The sequence below is a fragment of the Camelina sativa genome, chromosome 17 (assembly GCF_030686135.1).
Source record: "Camelina sativa cultivar CO46 ecotype springtype chromosome 17, ASM3068613v1".
Taxonomy (NCBI): Eukaryota; Viridiplantae; Streptophyta; class Magnoliopsida; order Brassicales; family Brassicaceae; genus Camelina; species Camelina sativa.
In genome coordinates, this window is record NC_141896.1 from 18,038,670 (window position 1) to 18,063,819 (window position 25,150).

A 25,150-nucleotide genomic window follows, 5' to 3' on the forward strand; every position below is an offset into this window, starting at 1 on the left:
CTCCCATTGTCTTAGGGCTCGAAACACAGCATAGAACTCCTGATCATAAGTACTCCATTTCTGACGTGCTTCACTTAGTTTTTCACTAAAAAAAACTACAGGTCGCTTCTCTTGTGACAGTACAGCCCCTATTCCCACGCCACTTGCATCACACTCTACCTGAAACACTTTATCAAAATCCGGCAATGCTAATACTGGAGCAGTACAAAGCTTCTCCTTAATTAATGCAAAACTCTTGTCTTGATCTGGACCCCATTGAAACTTCCCTTTCTTCAAACATTCAGTAATAGGTGCAGTAATGGTACTGAAGTCTCTCACAAATCTTCTATAGAAAGTAGCTAAACCATGAAAACTTCGTATCTCAGTTACTGATTTAGGGACAGGCCAATCCTTTATGGCACTCACCTTGGCGTCATCAACTTGAATTCCTTCTTCACCAATGACAAAACCCAGAAATAACAGCTTATTGGCACTGAATGTACACTTCTTTAAGTTGATGTACAGCTGGTTTTCTTGTAGAACTTGCAAAACCTGTTTTAAATGCTCCAAATGATCATCCTTGGTTTTGCTGTAGATCAGAATATCATCGAAGTAAACCACCACAAATGACCCAATGAAAGGACGGAGAATTTGGTTCATTAGTCTCATGAAAGTACTAGGAGCATTTGACAACCCGAAAGGCATCACCAACCACTCGTATAATCCATCTTTGCTCTTAAAAGCAGTCTTCCATTCATCTCCAGGCCTGATTCGAATTTGATGGTACCCACTTCGAAGATCGATTTTTGAAAACACCTTTGATCCGTTCAGCTCATCAAGCATGTCTTCCAACCGAGGGATAGGAAATCGATATTTGATTGTTATCTTGTTGATGGCCCTAGAATCAACACACATTCGCCACTGGTTACCCTTCTTTGGAACGAGAAGAACCGGTACAGCACAAGGGCTCATGCTCTCACGGATTAACCCTTTCCTTAACAAATCTTCAATCTGTTCCCTTACAATTTCGTTTTCCTTAGGACTCAGTCGATAGTGGGGAAGATTTGGTAGACTCGAACCCGGAATCAAGTCAATGTGATGCTGAATATCACGCATAGGAGGTAGATCATTAGGTAGCTCATCTGCAGTCAACTCTTTGAAGTCTTCTAGAATCTCTAACACTTCCTGTGGAGTTGTAGTTTCTTCTGTTATAGCACTCATCAACCCTTTGACCACCACTGGATAGAAACAATTTGTCTCTTTAACAGCTTCATCAAGCTCTTTGTCGCTCTCCGTTAAGATCAAGAAACTTGACTTCTTTTCCTTCGCTTTGTTACCAAAATCCTGAACAGGAGCCATAGCAATTTTATGAGTTCCCCACGTAAACATGATCACGTTGTCTCATCCTCGATATGTGATGTCGTTATCATACTGCCAGGGACGCCCAAGGAGAATATGACAAACATCCATGTCAAGAACATCACAAATTATCTCTTCTTTGTAGTGTTTTCCTATAGATAAGGGAATCCTGCAAGTCTCGCTAACCCTCACTTGTGAGCCTTTCTTGACCCAACCAAGACCATACGGCTTTGCATGACGAGTTGTGGGTAGCTTCAAATATTCCACCAGCTTTTGAGAAACTAAATTCTCAGAACTACCGTTATCAACAATCACGTTGCACAATTTGTTTTGAATAGAACAATGCGTTCTAAACAGATTCTTGCGTTGTCCCTCTTCTTTGGATGATAGCAAGAGTCGCTGGAGTACAATACTTATCCTCTCTTCAGATTCTTCTTCAGCAAACTCGACCCCCTCATACTCCTCATTCCCTGCGAAGTCGTCATCCTCCTCTTCTATTAAAGCTGTAGTCCTCCTACTCGGACAAACATTGGATTTGTGACCTTGTCCTTGACAACGGAAACACTTGTCGATGGATGGTCTCGCATAAGTGTTACTCTGCTTTTGGATTGGTGTTTTATTTTGATGAGCATTATTAGGACCATTGTTAGAACTTCCAGCTCCTTTGTTGCTAGTGTTTGGATCCCTGTTAGCTCCTTTGTTGCCCGTGTTTGAATCCTTGTCTCTCTCTCCAGTTGGTTCGAAACTGTTCTGAACCAAGGGCTTCCTGAAGGTTGAGAATCCCCGAGATGATTTCTCCATCAATTCTGCTTTCAAAGCAAGACTTGAGGCTTCTTGCACCGTCCATACAGTCTGTAACCCTATTTTTCCTTGAATAGACCCCTTTAAACCACTGATATATCTAGCCACCTTCTGATTTTCTGATTCATTCAAGTCATTACGTTCAGAGAAACGTAAGAATTCAGCCGTATAATCTGTCACTGATCTGTTTCCTTGAACACAATCAATGTACATCTTGTAGAGAATCTGTTCGTAATCTTCCGGTAAGAAACGCTCCATCATCAGTTGTTTCATTCGACGCCACATTCTAACTGGACCCTTCCTCTGTTTTTGTCTTTGGAGAACTAGTTTATCCCACCATACAGCAGCAGTCTTCTTCAATCTGATTGCCACCATCTTGACTTGCTTAATCTCCGGGACACCCATAACATCAAAGAACCGATCAACATCAATTTGCCAGTCCAGAAATTCCTCTACTCCCATAGTCCCATAGAACAATGGAATATCTGCTTTCACTCGGTAATCATGATTGTTTCGATTCCCTTGTTCTTCATCTTCTTCTTCCAAGTCCTCCTCCGAGCTGGAATTGTCATCAACAACAACACGATTTTGCCTGCCTTGTTGTCTATTGTTTACACCTTGCTGGCGGTTGTTTCCACCTCGCTGGACTCGGGCTGGTTCCTCAATGACCGGATTGTTTCCAACCTGTTGGTTTGGATTTGGTTCCCTTCGTTTTCCTCCTCCTTGCATTGCGTTAGCAATCTGTTGGGGTAAAGCCGCAACTTGATTAGTCAACGCTGTCAGCAAAGCTCCCAAAGCCTCAATATCTGCTTTGGTTGATGGTTGATCACCCATGGCCGATCAAGCTTCAAAAAGAGTAGGAGAAGACCTGCTCTGATACCACTTGACGCAGTCGGAATGAACTAGGTTAACAAGCGTTAACTCTAGATTGAAAATCAAGATCACAAGCGTTGATCTTGATAGAAAGCTCTGGAATCCACCAGAAAAATAAAGAGATAAACTCTAAAACTTTGATTGATAAGAATGATAATAATATCCTGTCTAAAACATATCACCTAGGGTTCTTTATATAGAGAAAGCTAAAACATAGAATAGGCAATTCCCAGAAAATAAGTAAAGTTACTAGAATCCTAATAGAAAGAGAAAACAGGAAAATATCTAGAAATAACTTCTAAGCTACACTGGATTAGGTTTCGGAACCTTCTCCTGCATCAGGCTCTTACTCTACTATATTTTTGGGGGTGTGATAAATTTGTCAGACAAGGTAACAAACTGGTTTGATCGATTCTTCTGGCTGGCAGGATCATTGAAGATGTTGGTTTGAGGATGCTGGATCGTTCTTATGTCATCAAAGGACGAGGATCCAATTGTTGCAAAGAAATCCATTTCTGCTGGCACCACTTTCTTTTGCAGCATCTTGGAGGAGATGGCAATGCAGGTACCACACGGTTTCTCAAGTTGGTTATGTTCTTATACACATATGTTGTTTTTTTAAATTCCTTCTTGAGCTCTTTGCAAAATCATACGTTTGTAGTCAATAATTACCAGCAAAAGTATTTTACATACTCATAGTTGGTTATGAGATTGAACTGTTAGTTAACCCATGGTATCAGTCCTCTTGTTTTCATTTTCAAAACTTCAGTTGCTTTTTTATGTTAGGTTCCACTTATTTGAAACTTAGAAGCCAGTGTCATAAGGCTTCAGGGTAATATGAAATAGTGAATGTAATCGAAGAAGTGCATGTTTGGTAACTTCCTGTTTAAGTTTTTGTTGGATTTCTTATCTCTTTCCCTTAATAATTATACTATCTTTTTGTTTATTAGTTCACTTTTATATATTAATAAAACTTTTGAGATCTTTGTGGTGTCTTCCTGTCTAGTCACCCCAACAATGGACACGATCATAAGCTTTACTCTTGATGATATATACTATTCTTGATGAACCATGCAGTTCCGTCATCACGGTTACTTTTGATCGTTGGTGTGGGGACCTATGGACATGGATGGTTTACGTTCAAAGATGATGTCTTGCCGCTGCATTGGATGTATGCTGGCTGTTTATAGCCTCTTCTTTTTTTTCTTTTTTTTCTTTTTTTCTGTCTCTCCCCCTCGCAAGGTATGGTCTTTGGTTGATTACTTATTCTGCTTCTCTGTCAATTTAAGTTTTCCTCACTTAACTCTGTTGTTTCTTTCATAATAGCCTGGTTGTTTACGGGTAAAAGTTCTTGCTCTAAATTTTGTGGAGACGTTTATTTTGATGCATGGTTTTCTTAAAAGTTTCGACTGTATAGTATAAATCTGGAACCGCACAATACATGACCTGTTGCTCGCATGTCAACTTTTCCTATTCTACTACAGGAAGTAGTAGACAGATGTTCAATATTTCCTGGCGGTCGCCCCATTCCGAATCCAGCAACGCTCATGTCTGAAGTAGATTTCATACAGTCAGCTATTCGTTTGCCGGGTGCACTGACGATATCTGTTATTATAGTTGGTATGTTTCTGAATGCGTCCCATTATTCTCGTGTGGTTACTTTTCTTTTTATTCATCATTAAATTGTTGTTTTACCTGTTACTGTTTTTGCTATCCCACTTTTTTAGTTGAAAGTCGTTTACTTCTTTTGCACCTCACTCAATATGCTGATTTGTTCTTGCTTGCAAGTAAGTTAATATGGGTGCTGTGGCGCTCATAGATATTAGTTTCTTATTGTTACGTTCATAACTTGAAACATTCATTCTTTCATGTATGTTGGTGATAAAGAAACTATACAGAATCTAATATGTGTCCTGAATGATAGGGTGATATTAGTAGTCTTCTCTTGCATAAGCTTTATGTGTGACTCATTTTGTGAGATACAACAATAAGCAGATGATCTTCCACTTGTAACTAACTAGTTTGATGGTCATGATTGGCTGTCCTACTTTCACTTTCAAATTGGCTTTGTAAATATATAACATCAGGGGAATGAAACTGATGGTTTCCCAGTTGTATGTGTCTACTAAACTTTTTGGCTGAGAGAGATAAAGCATGGAAGCAGGTTATACTACCGGTTCAACCCCTATGATATGGTTGCAGCGAACTGAATCATATGTCTGGGGGGAATTGTCTCAGTTGAAGCTGCATCAGTTACAAATATGGACACTTACCTGGGTATATTTGGAGCACATCAAACAACGGATAGAATGGTCAACTCTAGTAGTTAGAAATCTTGTTTCCAAGTAGTCAGCTCTTGAGGAAAAATTTATTTGGTTATACATATACTTATGACTGTTATGTTGGGATATTAAAGTTGTATACATTACAGTATAACTATTTTTATGCAGAGTATCATTTGCCAGTCCAGGTGTTTGTTATGCTGGATTCTAGCCTAACATTTACTTGCATAGTGATTTTGCGTTCTGTTTTGATAAATGTTGTCTTCTCCCTTTATAGCATATGGTTGATGATGTGTTGAGTATATTTTGCTGCTTGGTCTTTCAAGGTTGTCATATGTTTGAGATCATTTTCAGGTTAACTTGGGAAATCTCTGCATAGCAAACTAATTTGCCGCTTTTGGAAAATATTTTTAAAAACTTAGTAATCACCTAGGAGATGTTTGTTTTTGTTTGGACTAATATTACCATCTAATGTATGGGGGGCACTATCTATCTACATAGACAGATCAATGTAAAAAAAAAAAAAAAAAAAAATCACTGTCAAATCTAAAATAAGAAGATGATTGTGTAATGACGATTATGCCCTTTTACTAAATTAAGAGAAAATTTTCCAACTTGATGATATAAAATGGAGAATCGAACCTTCCACGTCTTGATTAAGATCCTATACTGAACAACCACCTGGGCTCCGAGACCTTAATTATGATGTGGCACAAAATAACAAGATTTTAGTTTGAGTTTGTGTTTGTTTTTCGGGAATACGGAAGAAGGTCGGTGTCGAACCCTTGACCTCTCAAAACTAGGGCCAACTCGGCTATTAGATTTTTTGACTCCTCTCTTCTTTACTCACTCTCTCGCTCACAACATCGTTGTTTGTCTGCGATTTTTAGGAAACAAACACATCTTCGGAGTTTCGTTCTAGGTTTTGAGAAACAGAGTGGTTTGAAAGGTAAAATGTCTTTTTTTTTTTGTGGTAAAATGTCTTTTATCATCGCTTCATCGTTTCTTTGAGAAACTCAGTCACTCAAAATTACAGCAAACAAAAAAGACTTCGACTTTTTGTGTTTTCCAAATTTCATTTTTTTTTTCTGTTCTCATCCGATTATGAAAGGGTGCTTTGAAAACTGTGTTATGAATGTTTTTCTATCCCCATTTTGTACTTCTTGCCTGAAACAAAGAAAAAGTTTGAAACTTTCTTCCCAAAAACGAAAAAAAATTTGAACTTTTTTTGACTCACGATGTGTAGCTAGTTTCTACTTGAGCTTACTGCCTGTTACAGAACGTTAGTCTTATTTGGATCTGTTAAACTGCTACTAAGCTAGTCTCTTCTTTTCAATTAAACTCTCGATCCAGCCTCTTTGTTGAAGCTTTTTGGTCTATAGCTTAAGTCTTGTTTACTGCCTGTTTCTGTTTGAGATTAGTTCTGTCGACATTTTTCTGCCTTGGACCTTTTAGCTAGTTTCTATCACGAGCCAGCTTCTTTGTTGACCCTTTTTGATGTTTCACTCTACTTGGGAATGCAATCTGTTGTCTCGAACAAGCAAATTAATCTTAGGATTTGTATAACCATTTTGCTGGTTGAACCTTTTAGCTAGTTTCTAACCTGCTGGTATCACTTTACTTAGGAACCTAACCCATTGTTGCTAAAACAAGCAGCATCTGTTACTGTTACAGAACGTTAGTCTTATTAAGGCTTCATGACCTCTCGATCCAGCCTCTTTGTTGAAGCTTTTTGGTCTATAGCTTAGTCTTCTTCTTTTCAATAAACTGCTACTAGTAGGTGGTTTGAACTGTCAAGGTTCCTTCATCTGTTAGTTTGAGAGAGCACCTTCGGTTTAAATTTGTGAAATCTCTGCATAGCAAACTAATTTGTTGAACTATTACTAGCTTAGTCTTCTTCTTTACAATAATCCTACTGTTCTAAACCAGCATTAGTGTTATTTGCTTTCTTACGATTTGTTTAGCTTAGTCATTCTAAGCATACTGTTCTTATTTGTTTCAGATGGATGATGAGGAGGTGGAGGTGTTTCCAAGGTTCACTGAGCTTCCAAGTCAGGTGGGTGCTCATCTCAAAAAGATGCTTGATTATTTGAAACATGCCAGTCTTCAAGGTGTTCTGCCCCAGTTCAGATCATATGAGCACATCTATAAAGTATTAGACACAGATGGTAATCTGAGATGTTTATTCAAAACCGTAGTTGATAATCAAGAGGACTCAGCTAGAAATGAAGCCATTGTCTACCTGCTGGATCACCCTGAGAATGGTCACAGATCATTGTCTGAAGACATATATGGCTTCTCTGGAGTGCTGCCAACACTGTTTGTACGACGGCTGAAGATAGGAACCAACACAGTCACGGGTGCGTTGGTTGAATTTGTAGAGCCCACGGTTGAAATTGTTGAGGTTGATGATGCTCCTGTTGTGCCAATGGACGAGATTCAGAAGGTTGCGATAGCAGACTTGAGATTCGGGAATACTGATAGGAGTCTGGATAATCTTCTCCTTGCGGGAAACAACTCGATTGTCCCAATTGACCATGAGATGATTTTTGACACTGATTACAATATTTGCAAACCGTGTTGGCTACATTGGTTGCGGGATAGTGAAGAGTCATTCTCTGAGCGTTGTGCCAACTATCTGCAGCAACTAGACGCTGATAAGGATCTCGAGTTTCTTAGTACATGTGGATGGCAGCCTGGGCTGGATTTCATCGAGAAATTAAAGGTCTTCTGCATATTTTTGAGGCTCGCTGTTTCTCAGGGATTGACTGTTTTACACATTGGTAAAATGGCTTCTTTAAAATGTGAAGAACCCATATTCAATTTGAAATACATGGTTGATGGAGTTACGAGGGATGATGGCAAGTTTTTCGAAAGTGTAGAGAGCCATTTGAAAGAGCTCCTGAGGGAATATTACGAGAGTATTTGAGTAACAGATGCAAGATGAAGGAAAGGAAGGAGATGGGACCATGGAGGCGTATTTAGGGTTTTGGTTTGAGTTGTATTTTTGCTTAATGAAATTGGATTTTTAGCTGCTTATGATGTTTAGTGTTAGTTGGGCTAAGTTATGCAATTATGAGAACCTTTGGTATTATTTTATGAAAATATCACTTCCACGCAATGCTATGTTTAGGTGACACATAGTTGATTTTGTTTCCACATAATTCAACAAAGTTAGTTCATATGGTTGACTTTTGTTTCGAACTTGCTTCTTGCCTTTGGTATTATTCCTAGATTTTATTGTAGTCTTTGAAACAGAAGCAGTAACGTAAAATCGAATTTAATTTCTTTGACGTGTACAAACCAAATAGCAGCGCTCACTTGACTTGAGACTGAAGCAGAAGCTTGACTCCAAGCTGCGTCATCATTGTGCTTTGTCATGCCGGAGTCCACAAGAATTGGAATCTCTGCAGCAAGCCATGGAGCAAGTCCCAAACAAAGTGCATGCGCAACCTAGGACTGCATAAACAAAAGTCATTCATCATTGCCAAGAAAACGAGCAGGTGCTTTCTAGTGATGATAGAAATGGAATGCATAATGAGTTTCACCCAAGCTCAGTAGTGTTTAACAAGGGAATCGTAACACGAAAACATATAGAACTTACGTTGAATTAGAAGTCTCTTTTCATTTAGGCCTAGCAGAAACAGTTTTGTACTCGAGTTTGCTGGCCTAGAAGAAACTAATCTAATAAACATCTTAGGACTATGATACTTTCATAATTCCTCTAAAAATCGAGAAGAGTAGAGCTGATCTAAAACACTGATGCATGCTTATTTTACGGTGACTATATATACAACCAGAAAGCATAAAAGTTTAGCAGTTCTTGGCGCAGAGAGGCTTAAAGATTTGTGTACCTGGCATGAAATGCTAACAGAAGCAAAGTGAGATAAGATGTTGATCTTCTGCACTTGATTTATATACTAAATTGTACTAGATCATTTGGATGGTATAGCTCATGCATGAAAGAAACAACCATAACTGATAAGAACAGAGTTTCAGTGGTCAGTCAAGTCAAGAAAAGTGTAGCCAGTGAACAGTTTTTTAAGAGCGCCAGAGAAAAACATGGAAGTAAGAACTTACCGAGAGCAACGAGTAAAAACCATCAATCCAGTTGCCAACATTATTAGTGGCTGTCAAGTTCCAGCCCTGAGAATGTTGCAGACTAAATTAGTGGCCGTCAAGTTGTCAAAAGAAGGAAGAAGAAACTACAAACAAATAATAAGCCAAGTCAAATTAATTGGTAAGGAGAACCAAATAAATACAAGACTAAAGCAGAAGCCAAAGCCATTTTGGTCATGATTGTCAAAGCCAATGTGTTTTATATCAGCATAATAGCCAAAGCCATTTTTGTCATGATTGTCACAGATGCAGAAGTCTAAAGCAGAAAGGAATACAAAACTTCAACATAACAACTCTTAAGAGGACCTGATCCTGCTCTCGTAACAATAGTGATAGGTCTGTTTGTAGAAAGAAACAGAGCAAGGCCGAGGGAGGAAACCATGAGGAACGTAAGAATCAAGAGGGAAGAAACCACTGAGCATCCTTGATGTTTAAGCCATCGAGACAGGGGTAGCGTTTGACGGTCTTTGTGGTAAGACTGATCTGAACACACAGATGTCGAGGGATGAAGTTAGGCGGTGACAGATACGATCACCGCGGGTGAAATAGATGGAGTTAGGCTCAATACCAAGGGTATGATCAGCAGGCACGGTGATACCCAAATCCAAAAAGAGGGCCTCATCACCAAGAGAATGTACCTCAACAAGCATGGTGTCATAGGTAGTCGCGTAAAGATGTTTAGGATCCCTCTTGTACAGGTGGAACACCCTATCCTTTGAGGTTAACTCGTAAGTATAGACAAGCAAAACGTCACCAGAGCTTGTAACAGCAATGCTTTGGTTAGATGAGATGATCTTATATTTGTTGATTCTTTCCATTTCATCCCTACTAAGAGGTGGCTCCCACATTGGAAACCTATGCTTCTCGGACACATCAATGAAACCAACCGGTCCTCCAGACAAATCCAAGCGTCGAACGAAATCACGGGTGGCAAAGATGTAAAGATTCGTAACCTTTAAGTAGCATATGTTTTACGCCTCGTAACTCCCAGCGAACATCGTCCCGTGTTGAAATCTCGCGGTAATGATCATCCCCTTTCTTGCAAAACGCTATGTACTCGCTCCTTTCGAAATGCCACAAGACAACGTAGTCTCCTCCTTTCTTGTCGTCGACCCACAATAGACCTCTCACATCTTCGGCAGTAGAAGGACGCGTACCGATCAATACATGTCTGATTTTATCTTCTCCTTCTTGCTCAATCTCAAAATAGCTACCCTTGAATGAATGTTTCTAGTCCTGGAAGATCGATCCTCTCCTCCTCGCTAAACACATCTATAATATAAACCAGAAACCACTTGCCGGAGCTTGCCACGAATCGATACCCTGGAAGGTCACTCTTCGTCTCGTAAACCGTATCGTCGTTAGGGTTGTACACACGACAACCATCTTTTTCTGGAGACAGCATCAGCAACGGAGACCCGCCTTTTGGCTGCAGAATCAAACTCGAACGCAGGGCCTTTGCAGAGTCACGATCCGGACAACTCAACTGTCGTTTCAGCGTACATCTCTCCATCAGGACGGATACTACTATCTCGTCTGTTAAAATTTTTATTTAATTTAATGGCCACAGAATAAAAATGAAAGAAGGGCTCTATCTAGTGTTTTGTTTCATATCAGCATAATAGCCAAGGCCATTTTGGTCATGATTGTCACAGATGCCGAAGACTGGAGCAGAAAGGAATATACATTTTACACGTCAGGTTCTCTCATTCTTGAAATGGGAGCACTGTCACGGCTCACTGGTGACCCTAGGTTTGAATCAGCTGCATTACGTGCGCTTCGTCAGCTGTGGAGGATGCGAAGTTCATTAGATCTGCTTGGGACGACTCTGGATGTGGTAACTGGGGAATGGCTGGAGTACTCCTCCAGCATTGGAGCTGGTATGTTGTTCATTTTCAGAGGGAATCTAGTAGCAATTCTTTGTCTTTTTCCCTAAGAGATGGCTGCAAAATCATTTTACTTTTATGTGCGGAATGAATTTGTGCCTTGGCTCTTCAATCTCTAATGTGTAATTTTATTTCTGGTCTTCTAAAGGGGTTGACTCTTTCTATGAATACCTCTTGAAGGCTTATATTCTTTTTGGAAAAGAAGACTACTGGCAAATGTTTAGTTCTGGCATCTCAAAAGTACTTCATACAGGGGCTTTGGTAATAATATACTAGCCTGGAAAAATGTACTTCCACACTCTCTTTTATATGACACTACGACTTCTATAATGCTCAAACTGAAAATTGCTCGATGTAGTAATGAGTTTATTTATCTGGTTTAGGTACCATGAAGCTAATATGTGGAGTGGGAAACCAACTTATTGGCAGCTCACAAGTCTTCAGGCGTTTTGGCCCGGTCTACAGGTATAATGAATGAATGGATTCTTTAAATTTCATACAAAAACAGTTGAAAAGGGGATCTGCTGATTCTCATGCTTAAGTTTTTGCTACTAGGTTCTCGCTGGAGATATTGCAGCTGCAAATTCAACGCACCGCGAGTTTTTCCATGTATGGGAGAAGTTTGGTGTATTGCCTGAGAGGTATGTTTTTAATTGTCTTTCCTTAGTTGGCTTCCTACTTGGATCTTGAGTTCTCTGTCATTTTAAAGTTTTCTGTTTGGACTAAAGGACGCTGAACAAAAATTTGTTCAGGTATCTACTAGATCATCAAATGATACATCCGACAATGAAGTACTATCCACTACGTCCTGAATTAGCAGAATCCACGTTCTACCTATACCAAGCTACAAAAGGTTTTTGTTTGTCTTTTTTTTTTTACTTGTCTCACCCTGAATGTTTATTATGTGAAGAGCCAGATTTGTGGCACCTCTCCGTTGACAATAGATACCTATATTCTTCCTTTGTTCCTTCGTTTTGCAGATCCATGGTACCTAGATGTTGGTGAAATCGAGGGCCACCCTATTCAGGTTGTGAGCTCCTGGCATGAGAAAGTACCAAAAAGTTATTTCTCAGGCAACTGGACGCTTTCAAAGGTCAGTCACTTGATCCAGCTCTGTTCATGTTTGAAGAAATAAGACTTGTATGCATAGTTAGTTTAGTTACACTGCATAGTAATGATATTTTTTAGTTGATAGACAGAAGGGTAGGCATTAAAAGAACCAAATCGAGTCTTAATGCATTATTTAGTCCTTCCTCTGCTTCTGGCTAAACTAGGAACTTGCAAATATGCAGAGAGGGGCATGGGAAAGTGGAGCTAGCGCATTGTCACTGCAAGTATGTCCATCGAAAGCTCTCAACTCTAGACGTCCTGAGCAACACAGAGAGAGTGCTTGCCATGTCCATGTCCCTGACGAGCAACACGGATACTACTATCTCGTCTGTTAAAAGTTTTATTTAATTAAAAACCGTACGTAGAACTGAATTAATATTGGGATAATTATATATCTCTTTGTTTTATCTTTATCGTTAATTAGCTGCATCCCCTAGATAAATTATGCATCATGTATGACATCGTCTCTAGTCTCCCACTAAGCAAAGGATCGAGCATACATAGACGCCACATAATCTATTCAAATCCTCTACTAGACTAGTAGCTAGCACGTACCCATTTGAATGATCAAAATATTATTGGGGTATAGTGGAGTTAGAAGACACTTTGTTGAATGCACTACGAGTCCTTCCTATACTTGATATTGAGAACATACTACATAAACAAGCCTGAACTCATATGTTCCCCATGCTTTCTCCAGAATGTGTTTTATTTTCGCTTGTCTCTTGCCCGATCGATGTGGGCCGGGGATGGATCTTACAACTTCAAGATGAGGCAGTTATCTTTGGATCTTAAGAAAAGTAGACAGTATTGCGACGACATTTCGTTCATGACTGCATACTTTTTTTTATTGGCAATGCGATGCTTAGTTGAAGTTCATATCGCTGAATTTTGTTGCTTGGCTATTTTATATTAGGTTAATGATGTAAATTTCTGCAATAGAGAGGAAAAAAGAAAGAAAAGCAGCTGATTATAATTATTCACAACCGTCTTAAACTGTGCTAAGATCGTGTTACTAGAAGTAGAAGAAGAGTAGAAAACCAAACGGTTTGTCATTTGAAAACTGTTTAAAGGAGCTTTTTGGTTAGGTGAACAAAAAACGGCACTCATTGCAACTACCAAGAGATAAAACGACAAGGTGCTTGTGTGTATGGCGGAATTTAATTGAAGCCATCCGGGTGTTTTTTTTTTCTTTGTTCTCCAGCATTTTTGTATTTGTGTAAAATTTGCCTAATTGCTCTTGTGTGCTGCCGCGTCTGTGTCGCCGAGATTCTTCTTCTTCAACCTTTGAAAAACCCTAAAAGATAAGCGGAGGCACCGTATTATCTACCTTTACAATTCCGTCGGACGAATCTAGAATTTAGCAATGGCGGCTCCGGCTGCCGCGACAGCGAGGGCACAGGCGCTATCTCTCCTCGCCGCTGCCAATAACCACGGCGATTTGGCTGTGAAGCTCTCGTCTCTCAGGCAGGTTAAGGAGATTTTGCTGTCATTGGAGCCGTCTTCGTCTGCTGAGATTTTCCCCTATCTCGCAGAACTCCACTTGTCTCGTGAAATTCTAGTTCGCAAATCCCTTACCGAGTGAGTTCCTTTGCAATTTCTACGATTCGTATCTGGTTTAATACTTCCTTCTGCTGATATTTTCCCTTGCTCTGCACACGAACTTGTAGAAGAATTTTTATGTACTTTGTTGCGTGTTTAGGGTTCTTCTGGATTTTTCCCAATCTGGAGAAGTGTTTGATATTTCCAATCGTAGCTGTTGTGTTGTAGAAATTTTGCTTACGATTTCTCTAGTCGGCATGATTGTTTGTTTTTTGGTGCGATAGATTTGAAACTTCCTCAGCAATATTGTGGTTATTAGTCGTCCATTTCTGTTTTAGTACTTAGGCATAGTTGAATTATCGCAAGTTTTGTGTAAAATAAACTAGGTTCTTAGTCTACTTTACTTCGGGGGTGTAGCTATTCATGATGATTAATTTGTCTGTCAAGGTAAGAGACTGGTTGATCGATTCTTCTGGCTGGCAGGATCATTGAAGAGGTTGGTTTGAGGATGCTGGATCATTCTTATGTTCTAGTGAATGTCTTACTAGTCTTATCAAGGGACGAGGATCCAGTTGTTGCAAAGAAATCCATTTCTGCTGGCACCACTTTCTTCTGCAGCATCTTGGAGGAGATGGCAATGCAGGTCCGTACTGTTTCTCAAGTTGGTTATGTTCTTTTATACACATATGTTGTTTTGAGATTCCTTCTTGGGCTCTTTGCAAAATCATACGATTGTAGTCAATAACTACCAGCTAAGGTGTCTTACATACTCATAGTTGGTTATGGAATTGAACTGTTATCCCATGGAATCAGTCCTCTTGTTTTCCATTTTCAAAACTTCGGTTGGTTTTTATGTTGGTGCTACCTATTTGAAATTTAAAGACAGTGTCATAAGGCTTTAGGGTCATATGAAATAGTGAAAAGAATAAATCTGGGCAAGTTTGCTAATTTCCTGTTTAGGTTTTGTTGGGTTTCTGATGTCTTTCCCTTAATTTTCTACTATATTTGAAGTTTATTAGTTTAGTTTTATATATTATTTAAGCTTTGAGATCTTTGTGGGTGTTCCTGTATAGTCACCACTACAATGAACGTAACTCTTTGGCATTGATATTCCCTATTACTCTCGCTGATATATTCTATTCTTAATGATCTATGCAGTTCCATCATCATGGTAACGTTGATCGTTGGTGTGGGGAACTATGGACATGGATGGTTAAGTTCAAAGATGCTGTCTTTTCCGCTGCATTGGAGGTATGCTGGCTGTTTATAGCTTCTTCTTTTTGTATGTATGTTCCTCTCGTGAGGTTTGATCTTTGGTTGAGTATTCATTCTGCTTCTTTGTCAATTTAAGGTTTTCTAACTTAAAAGTCTGTTGTTCTTTCATAATAGCCTGGCTGTGTAGGGGTGAAAATTCTTTCTCTAAAGTTTATGGAGACATTCATTTTGCTCTTTACTCCTGATGCATCTGATCCTGAGAAAGTTTCCAGCGAAGGTATTATGTTCTGATCATGCAGGTTTTTCTTAAATTTCGATCATATAATATGAATCTGGAACCGCACAATTGCATTTCGTTGCTCGCATGTCAACTTTTCCTCTTCTACTACAGGAAGTAGACAGATGTTCAATATTTCCTGGCTTGCTGGCGGTCACCCCATTCTGAATCCAGCAACGCTAATGTCTGAAGCAAATAGGACATTTGGCATCTTAGTAGATTTCATACAGTCAGCTAATCGTATACCGGGTGCACTGACGATATCTGTTATTAGTTGGTATGTTTCTGAATACGTCCCATCATTCTTGTGTAGTTACTTTTCTTTACATTCATCATGATGTTAGTTGTGCTTTTACCTGTTTCTATTTTTGCGATCCCTCTTTTTTAGCTGAAACTCTGTTAGTTCTTACCTGTTGATTTTTTCTTGCCAGTAAGTTGATATGGGTGCTTTGGTACTCATAAATATTAGCTTCTTATCGTTGTTCATAGTGTGAAGCACTCATTCTCACATATATGTTGGTGATAAACAAACTTTAGAGAATGTGTCCTCCTACACTGATATGTGTCCTGAATGATAGGGTGGTATTAATAGTCATTTTTTGCATAAGCTTTATTTGTGCCTCATGTTTGTAAGATACACCAAGAAGCAGTTTGATGGTCATGATTGGCTGTCCTACTTGCACTTTCAGCGTCTTGAATCAAATTTTTCTTTGTAAATATATAACATCAGTGGAATGAACTTGCTGGTTTTTATTATGTATGTCTACTAAAATTTTGGCTGAGAGAGATAAAGCATGGAGACAGGTTATAGCACCGGTTCAACCCCTATGATATGGTTGCAGCTAACTGAATCATAGTCTGGGGGGAATTGTCTCAGTTGAAGCTGCATCAGTTACAGATATTGACAGTTACCTGGGGTATGTGGAGCTCCAAAATGCAAGTGATAAAGACATCAAACAATGGATAGAATGGTCAGCTCTAGTAGTTAGAAATGTTTTTGCAAGTAGTCAGCTCTTGAGGAAAAATTTATTTGGTTATGTGAACTGGATGTATATATATATACTTATGACTGTTATGTTGGGATACTAAAAATGTATACATTACAGTGTAACAATTTATGCACAGTATCATTTGCCAATCAGTGTGTTCGTTTCTGAATTCTAGCCTAACGTTTACTTACATAGTGTTTTTTCCTGCTGTTTTGATGAATGTTTCTTCTCCGTTTATAGTATTAGGTGGATATTTGTATGGTTGATAATGTCTTACATACATTTTGCTGCTTGATCTTCTATTATGTGTTACTCTTTAGATGGATATTGAAGTTTTCTCATGGTTGTCATTTCCATTAGGTGGTATATCGCTAATCAGTTTGAACTGTCAAGGTTCCTTCTCTGTTTGAGAGAACCCCTTCAGTTTAACTTGGGAAATCTCTGCATAGCAAACTAATTTGTCACTTTTGAAAAAATCTTTAAAAGTACTAATTACCTAGCAGATGTTTGTCTTTGTTTGAACTAATATTGTCATTTAATGTCTGAGGGTACTATTTTCTAGAAAGATCAATGTCAAATATTGAGAGGAGAGACATTGTTTAGAGTGATGGTTTTTGATTTTTCGGTTTTTCCTAATGCTTTGTTAATGGTGCTGTCTTAAAGTAAAAAGTATGTGAAAATATATCATATTGTTGCTCAGGTAATGGTAACAAATCATCTTTTTGTATTATGCCGGTAGTTAGTCTGTAATTGCAGGAAATTTTTGAGATATGCTAGCTTCCAGACATGTTAAAATTCAGATTGAGGATAGTTTCATGCTGTTAAGGAGTTTATTCGCTGTGTTGTATGCTGCAGAAATCATGAGCAAAGTTTCTCACAGGAATGGTTGCTCAGTAAAGTTATATGAAACTCTAGTATCTTTTATGTTAGATAATTGTATATATATTAAAAGCAGCGCCTCGCACCTAGGGTTGTTTCATTGACGTCAGTATAATTATTTTTGTTTTCTGAGATGTGCAGTGATTCATTAGGACATGCACGTAAGAGGCATACTTGAATAATTTGCAATTTTGAAAATTTCCTGTGTAAGCACTGATTTTATATCTGACAGTAGCTTATCTTTCGCAGTCTCGCGGTGGTAGCAAGGAAGAGGCCTGTCCACTACAACACTGTCCTCTCTGTTCTGCTGGATTTTCACCCAAATCTTGAGACGGTTAAGGGGTGCCATTCTGCAAGCGTTCAATATTCCATTAGAACTGCCTTTCTGGGATTTCTTAGATGTACTTTCTCACCAATAATAGAGGTATAGAGTTCAAACTTTATTTCTTTGTTTTCTCTGAAGTATATCTAAACTTTAGTCATCTATTACTCCTCAACTCTACCCTGGTTTTGCTGAATAACTAACTCATCATTATTCAACATCAGTTCTTTGTATCTTTATGCTAATGAAATTGTAGTTATTTTTTGCCACCTTTCTGGTCAAATTGTCAACCTTTTGTTATTTGGTATATCTACTCTAGGAATGTGGCATACCTTTTTTCCGACAGATGTGCCATTCAATTTCTTTTAGTAAAAGATTTTCAATGACCACGAGAAAGTGACATGTTATTTAGTGTCATTTCATGGATTGAAGCCTCGCAATAGGTAGAATAGAGTGCAAAGAAGTGTTTGCTTGATCAAATCATATATCACAAGTATCATATGTTTTCTTTTTATTTGCTACTATTTGTTTTAAGTTAGTTTTATTTTATTTGATTTAGTCAAGAGACAAGCTTCTTAGAGCATTTCGAGCAATGAATGCTGCAGATGTTGCTGATCAAGTTCTCCGTCAAGTTGATAAAGTGATCAGGAATAATGAGCGTGCTGCACGTGAAAATTTGTCTGGCAAGGTAAATGTGTTGTTTCATTTTTTCTTTTCTGCTCTACATCAGCTTTTTGATCACTTTGACCAGTAACGTCTCATGATAAACCTAATTTTCAGAATAACCAGTTGATTAATCATCAAAACTCTTGGGATATGTCAAAGAAACGAATAATGCCCCATGGTGAAGATGATAAAATCAATGGAGAGGTCGCTCCGAAGCGCTTACGCCATAATAATAATGTGCATTTGACCCAGCAAGTTCAAACAAGTGAATCCCTACAGGCACCTGTCTCTATCAATGGCATTTCCTCTGGTAACCATCCTTCAGACAGTGAGTTGACACCAGTTGAACAGATGGTTTCAATGGTTGGTGCTTTGCTTGCTGAAGGAGACAGAGGAGCTGCATCACTTGAAATTCTCATTTCTAAGCTTCATCCAGATATGCTTGCTGATATTGTAATAGCAAGCATGAAACACTTGCCTAGTACCCCTCCTACGTTGACAAGTTCACTGGCTACTCCAGCAGATATTGTGGTATCTTCTTCTATAAATACCATGTATTCACCGACTCCTCCACCACAACTTCCTTTTGACCCAATCCTTCCTTCCGATGTGCCTAGCTTGAATAGCTCGGTTGCTGACCCTAGACGCGACCCAAGAAGGGTACAAACCTCCATTTGCTTTTTGCTTATATGTTGAATGTTCTTTCTACAAGATAACTTATCCATAGTTATGCAGGATCCCCGTCGCATGGATCCAAGGCGTTTAAATTCATCTTTGGGAGCAACGTCACTGCCTGTAGGTGACGGTGAAGAATCAGTTCCAGCACAGAACGACATCTCTACCTTACTGAGTAAGCCAGTTTCAGTTCCTGCTGCCACGGCAGGGGCTACTGGTTCAGTACATCCAACAGCAGTAGAGCGTAGCCAGAACAAGTTGACAGGAAGTTCAGTAATCAGAATAATCGACCAGCCTGATTGCAGAGAGGACCCCTCAAATGAAAAATCATCCTTAGATGCTCCTCCTTGCATGGATGATAAAGACATCAGAGAAACAAAGTTTTTTGGTTCTGAAACAATTTGTGATTTAGATCTGGTGTCTATCCCAGATTTTGATCAACATTCTCCTTCAACATCAGTCCTAGAGTTTGATCAACATCTCCCTGCAGCATCGGACAGTACTGCACCAGAAGAAAGCTATCGAGAGTTGGCACCTGTTCCATCATATGTTGAACTTACCACAGAGCAAAGCAAAACTGTAGGAAAATTGGCTATTGAACGGCTAATCGAATCAAATAGACATGTCTTTGGGTTTGATTGTAACAAGATACGCATGGCATTGATTGCCCGATTGATTGCTAAAGTGAGTGCCTTTTTGATTTTTGTTACTTGTGATTTTGCTGTCAACTCTTGCTCTTCAATCATATTTGGCTTTATCCTTGTGGAATCCTTATTTCAAGTGCTCCTTTAACTCTTTTTTTTTACAAGCGTAAATATTATCTACATTACTATTTTTCCAGATTGATGCCGGCAATGATGTTGCAACCGTACTAAGAGAGCATATTAGTGTGGATCATCGAGAATTCAAGGTACTTGTTGGCTGCAGTGTTCCTCAAACTCAGTCGTCATTCATTTATCTACGTTTTGAATTTTAAATATCTTTACTCTATGTCAAGAGTGTCTTGGCTGTCATATATATTGTAGCATCTTGAAAGTACGCACCCAGTGCACTGCTACAGTGCAACTATCTAATTGTGTGCATAAACTTTCCCCTCTCCAACTCCCAGTAACCAAGAGTCTACTATGTGTCTAGGCAAACCTCTGATCTGTTTGCTTCTTTGTATCTAGGGGCACGAACTTGTTTTACATGTTCTTTACCATCTGCATTCAATGGCGATTCTGGATACAGATGAATCCTCTTCCTATGCTACTATTTATGAAAATTTTCTTATAGCAGTGGTGAGTGTTTATTCAACTTTTTCCAATTCGTGTTTCTGGATCTTGCTTATTAAGATGCTTACTGTAGGCAAGATCATTTCTGGATGCTCTTCCTGCTTCCGACAAGTCTTTTAGTAGGCTTTTTGGAGAAGCTCCACATCTACCCGATTCAGCCATTAAGCTACTGGATGAACTCTGCTCCAATCGTCATGACCCAGTTGGTAGAGAAATCTGTGATAGTGAGCGTGTAACCCAAGGGCTTGGTGCTGTTTGGAGCTTAATTTTAGTGCGTCCTAATGAGCGAAAAGCATGCTTAGCTATAGCATTGAACGTAAGATTCCGTAACCAAACTATATTAATTATAGTTCTTACAAATCCTGTCAAATTGGAGTTATCTTATAGTCTCAGTGATGGAGAACGTGGGAATTCCAATAATAGAAGTTTTGGATTTTAGTTGATTGAAGAATGAATAGCAAATTGCAGTTACATAAGCAGTGTGTTCTGATCTCTAGGACCCAGCTAATATTTTTCTACATTACGAGAATTCTATGCTCGAAACTTTCTATTATCGACATGTTTCATGTCCATATGGTCGTTTTTCCAGGTTCCTAACGCATGATTTATTCTTGTTATGACAGTGTTCTGTTCATTCTGAAGAAGATATTCGTGCAAAAGCCATCCGACTTGTGAGGAAACTAGTCCCGGATAACAATATGTTTTTTATTTACTGCTGGTACAGTGATTCTAATTGATGTTTCTCAAATGCATGCACAGGTCACAAACAAACTATATCACCTAACATACATAGCAGAGCATGTTGAGCAATTTGCAACAGATATGTTGCTGACTGCTGTGAACTCTGAGACAGATCTTTCACAGTCTGGATCAATTGCAGAAGGAACTAAAACAGAGGTAATAGCCAATAAGAGTTCCCTTGAGGGCGTTTAGCTTAGTTCTTGTTAAATTATATATATACAGGATTATTAGTCAATAGTTTTTGTTAGATGTCAGTTACTTTTTGTGCCTGTTCTCGTAAGCCTCTAAATTTTCCCTTGTGAGGGTTACCTAGTTGATGCAATGGGAACGCTTCAGTTTGTAACCTTGACTTTTTGTGGGTTGATTAGCTGACACTTATTTTCAGGCTAAAAGCCAGATAACTTCGACAAGTGACTCTCTATTGTCTGGAAGCTCCGACATTTACTCTCAGCAGGATCTACAAACTTCTCGTGATGTTTCAGTTTTATCAACTTCCGAAGTTCAGAGACTAATTTCTCTGTTCTTCGCTTTATGTAAAAAGGTCTGCGTAGTCTTTGGAGTTGCTCGTAATACACATAAGTATTCTTTATCATTTAATAATATTCCTGTAGATCTGATGAATACTACTACTTCTCTTTTCCAGAAACCTAGTCTCCTTCGACTTGTCTTTGAAGTTTATGAGAGAGCTCCAAAAATAGTAAACCAGGTGAGTTTGTCACTTCCTTATAAACCCTCACGCCATTTATGTGCTTCACATGTGGCATAAATTGGATAGGATAATACGTATAAACACCAGATCTATTTTTGTTGGGGCAATGTATAGCATTACTTACATGCATCACGTGTGTTCTCCGGTTTTTATGGGAGTAAATGATAGTCACAAACATTAAAATGATTTATTTTGGTGACTTTCTAAAATGTTTCAGGCTTTTCATCGACATATACCTATTCTGATACGAGAATTAGGTTCGTCTTATACGGAACTACTCCAAATAATATCCGACCCTCCTAAGGGAAGTGAAAACTTATTGACATTGGTAAGTGGCTTCTGTGTTTCCTTGTAGTAAACCCATGTTGGCCTCAAAAGTATTTTCTAATGAACCACGCTCTGTTATATTTATGTCTAGGTGTTGCAAATATTGACACAAGAATTGGCACCTTCATCGGATTTGATTGCTACTGTAAAGCTTCTATATCAAACAAAGCTAAAGGTTTGATTTGCTATGAAGAGCTCGCTCGCATCTTTTTCTTGTGTGTATATATTATGAAAATCAAGTTCACAAAGCCTAACAGAATATTTGTTTTGCAGGATGTTTCAATTCTTATCCCATTGCTTTCTTCACTCACTAAAGATGAGGTTATTACTACTTTCTTTCCATAGATTCTGCTCTTTCTACTGTACTTTAACCCTGAAGGAAGATGAAGAGGCTTGCAATTTTTATTATATTCTTGTTCCCTTGTTATTCTGCCTATCTGAATGTGGAAAAAAATAAGAACTAGTAAACATGGAAGACTTCTGAAAATTTTGTGGTCGTTTACTGGTGGATGCGAAATATGATGTTTTGTTATTACTAATGGTAGAAGTTTCTTATTTTATGACGGATATTCTTTTTTCACAGGTTTTGCCCATCTTTCCTCCCCTTCTTAATCTTCCGCCAGAAAAGTTTCAACTTGCACTTGCCCATATATTACAGGTATATGCATATTCTCACGTTCGATCCTTTATTTACTATCTTATTGCTTATGCTATGCATAGAGGGATTACTTAGCAATCATTGATGAGATGAGATACCGGTTGTCCAGTAACAAAACAGAACCGGTGTGCATGTCATTAGCATATATCAGTAGCGTTTCTGAACTTGTCTAATCTTTTTTGTTATATCTGTGATAGGGTTCTGCTCACACAGGCCCTGCACTAACACCTGCCGAGGTACTGATTGCTATCCATGATATTGTTCCAGTGAAGGGTGGGCCACCATTGAAAAAGGTATTTCCAATTTTTCCATCTGGTTTGAAAGTTCTTCTATAGGGAATTGTTGTCTGCACTTGTTTGCTCGAAATCAGTTGTGGTACTAGACCTACATTGTTGTTTATAATTTCCTACTCTCTTTACCATACCCTATCTCTTCTTCAATGGATTGGCACAGTCGCATTTGACTACGTGGTTGTTTTTTTCAGATAACAGATGCATGTTCGGCTTGCTTTGAACAACGCACTGTTTTCACGCAGCAAGTCTTAGCAAAGGCCCTCGGTCAGATGGTATGTCAAATATCATGGAATAGAACTATGGATTTGGTTAGATATTGAAATCTGTGATACTTTTCGTTTTCAGGTTGATCGAACACCGCTGCCTTTACTCTTCATGAGAACGGTTATTCAGGCAATCGACGCTTTTCCTACACTGGTAAGTGTCCTATCGTAATAGTACTGAACTCGGTGACATATATACCCAAAAACTCTTATTACAATTGAACCAAATTAACTTTAAATAGAATTTGAAAACCCCGAAAAGAACTGCATTCTTCCCTTCGCCTAACCCTACAAAACCTCCAAAGCTCTCTCTAGCCTGGATGGTTCACAAACGAGCCTCATTTTTTATTATAATAAACGTAAAAAGTATAAAGCTTTAGGAAAAGGAAAGAAGGATTGTAAATCTTAACATGTAGCTAGCGAGTTAATTTGACATGGAAAAGAAGAAGAAATAATACAATCATGAGTGTTAGTTAGGTTGATGGAGCCTCATGTATAAGGTTGCATTAAATTACGTTTAGAAGTTTGTAGAAATGAAATTCTAAGACCTGGCTGTATCTGACAATTCTGATTGAAACCAAACTATCCAGAATAATTTTGATGTATTAAATTATTCTGATAAACTTGGAGGATCTTTTGTATACCGACTCCAATAGAATCAAAATGTAAACCCAGAAATCCAAGCTTACATATTGAATTGAAATTACAATTCTTTGCGGTATAGTGCAGCTGTGTTTAGTTGAGAAGTGACAGGATAGTAACTAGTAAACGTTTCTCTAAAGTATTTGGTTTCAGCTATAGATCAAACTCTCTTTTTGTCAGAAGTAAAGAAATTTCTCGATTTTGTTTTTGTCCAGGTTGATTTTGTCATGGAAATTCTTTCCAAGTTGGTGAGGAAGCAGGTGAGTGATATAAAGATCAAACACAAGGATCAGCTTTGAGATTTATTTTTCGTCCTTGGTGGTTATGACTGAATGTCTTCGTGTCTTTTGGATGCAGATCTGGAGACTGCCAAAATTGTGGCCTGGCTTCTTGAAATGTGTGTCTCAGACAAAGCCACATTCTTTCCCAGTTTTGTTGGAGGTACAAGTAACGTTGTAGTACAATATACGAGTTTAGTGTATTAACCGACAATCCAAATAACTCTTTTGGTATCGTTTTGCAGTTACCAGTGCCTCAACTTGAAAGCATCATGAAGAAGTTTCCTGATCTAAGACCTTCTCTCACTGCTTATGCGAATCAGCCAAATATCAGAGCTTCTCTGCCAAAGTAGGTCCTTTAACTCAAACAGACACTCTGTTTTCCAGTATCTTAAGTACAAAAATGTCAGATACTGAATCGTGATGCATGTTTTAGCAGTTCAGCTCTTTCAGTTCTTGGGCTTGACAATGGGCAAGATTCGCGTTCACAAATGCACCCTTCAGATGCAACATCGTCTATTTAAGGGACAGCCTTAACGTGACTCTCTGGAAGATTATCGACAAGTTGAAGTGTCTGATGGAGACGAAGCAGAGATTGAATCTTGCGTCAATGGTGCGAGACTGGCTACCACGGATATACCTGACTGCTAACTACATGTGTTTGCGATTAGTAGCAAGACCAGTATGGTAGCCCAACGTGTGTGGTCGGTCATTCATATCTTATTTGTTGCCCTTTTTTCGTGTATATTATTATAAAACTTCACCATGGCCGTGAGAAGGGGTTCACATGTAGTGGATGTACAATCGCATCAACGTTGTTTCCTATAAAGAGAAGATAAGAGTTGAAAGAGTTTAGGATTATAACAAATAAACGAAATTTGAATAAATCATTTAACTTTATACCGTTTCGACCCAATCCCATTTTAAGACCCCCAATAATCCAATATTATTCATTTCGACTATAACTTCTATTCAAGGATACCTTTTTCCC

The 25,150-nt window shown here is 38.6% G+C and overlaps 3 protein-coding genes, 1 long non-coding RNA gene and 1 pseudogene across 15 annotated transcripts; 4 read left to right on the plus strand and 1 right to left on the minus strand.

Moving 5' to 3' along the window:
* Positions 1-3,440: 3,440 nt before the first annotated feature.
* On the plus strand, positions 3,441-5,479 carry LOC147923974 (uncharacterized). The gene is made up of 2 exons (XR_015586876.1): positions 3,441-3,577; positions 4,090-5,479. It is a non-coding gene; the product is annotated as an uncharacterized LOC147923974 (long non-coding RNA).
* A 611-nt stretch (positions 5,480-6,090) lies between these two features.
* Positions 6,091-8,415, plus strand: LOC147923975 (phosphatidylinositol 4-kinase gamma 4-like). Its single transcript, XM_087495468.1, has 2 exons — positions 6,091-6,243; positions 7,297-8,415. The coding sequence occupies exon 2, from the start codon at positions 7,297-7,299 to the stop codon at positions 8,221-8,223; it is 927 nt and encodes a 308-aa protein (XP_087351594.1). The 5' UTR covers positions 6,091-6,243; the 3' UTR covers positions 8,224-8,415.
* A 1,323-nt stretch (positions 8,416-9,738) lies between these two features.
* Positions 9,739-10,941, minus strand: LOC109130042 (F-box protein At5g25290 pseudogene; annotated as a pseudogene).
* Positions 10,942-11,080: 139 nt separating this feature from the next.
* On the plus strand, positions 11,081-12,816 carry LOC104759451 (alpha-mannosidase I MNS5-like). The gene is made up of 7 exons (XM_087495489.1): positions 11,081-11,293; positions 11,448-11,586; positions 11,683-11,764; positions 11,855-11,940; positions 12,052-12,152; positions 12,280-12,392; positions 12,592-12,816. Coding segments are annotated over exons 2-7 (537 nt in total). The 5' UTR covers positions 11,081-11,293; positions 11,448-11,584; the 3' UTR covers positions 12,745-12,816.
* Positions 12,817-13,510: 694 nt separating this feature from the next.
* LOC104759452 (uncharacterized) lies at positions 13,511-25,059 on the plus strand. 12 transcript variants are annotated; one of them, XM_087495455.1, is made up of 27 exons: positions 13,511-13,990; positions 14,435-14,594; positions 15,110-15,202; positions 15,341-15,443; positions 15,558-15,720; positions 17,561-17,735; positions 18,193-18,321; positions 18,414-18,959; positions 19,035-19,658; positions 19,816-19,884; positions 20,144-20,254; positions 20,322-20,564; positions 20,872-20,919; positions 21,008-21,145; positions 21,375-21,530; positions 21,633-21,695; positions 21,916-22,026; positions 22,117-22,200; positions 22,299-22,346; positions 22,609-22,683; positions 22,881-22,976; positions 23,168-23,248; positions 23,322-23,393; positions 24,097-24,141; positions 24,239-24,322; positions 24,405-24,508; positions 24,596-25,059. In XM_087495455.1, exons 1-27 carry the CDS (start codon positions 13,776-13,778, stop codon positions 24,681-24,683), a joined length of 3,924 nt encoding a protein of 1,307 aa, XP_087351581.1. In that variant the 5' UTR covers positions 13,511-13,775; the 3' UTR covers positions 24,684-25,059. The 12 variants fall into 12 exon arrangements, with proteins under 12 accessions (XP_087351581.1, XP_087351582.1, XP_087351583.1 ...); XM_087495456.1 differs by having other exon boundaries at positions 13,549-13,990; positions 24,599-25,059; XM_087495457.1 differs by having other exon boundaries at positions 13,549-13,990; positions 24,604-25,059.
* The last annotated feature ends 91 nt before the right edge of the window (positions 25,060-25,150 follow it).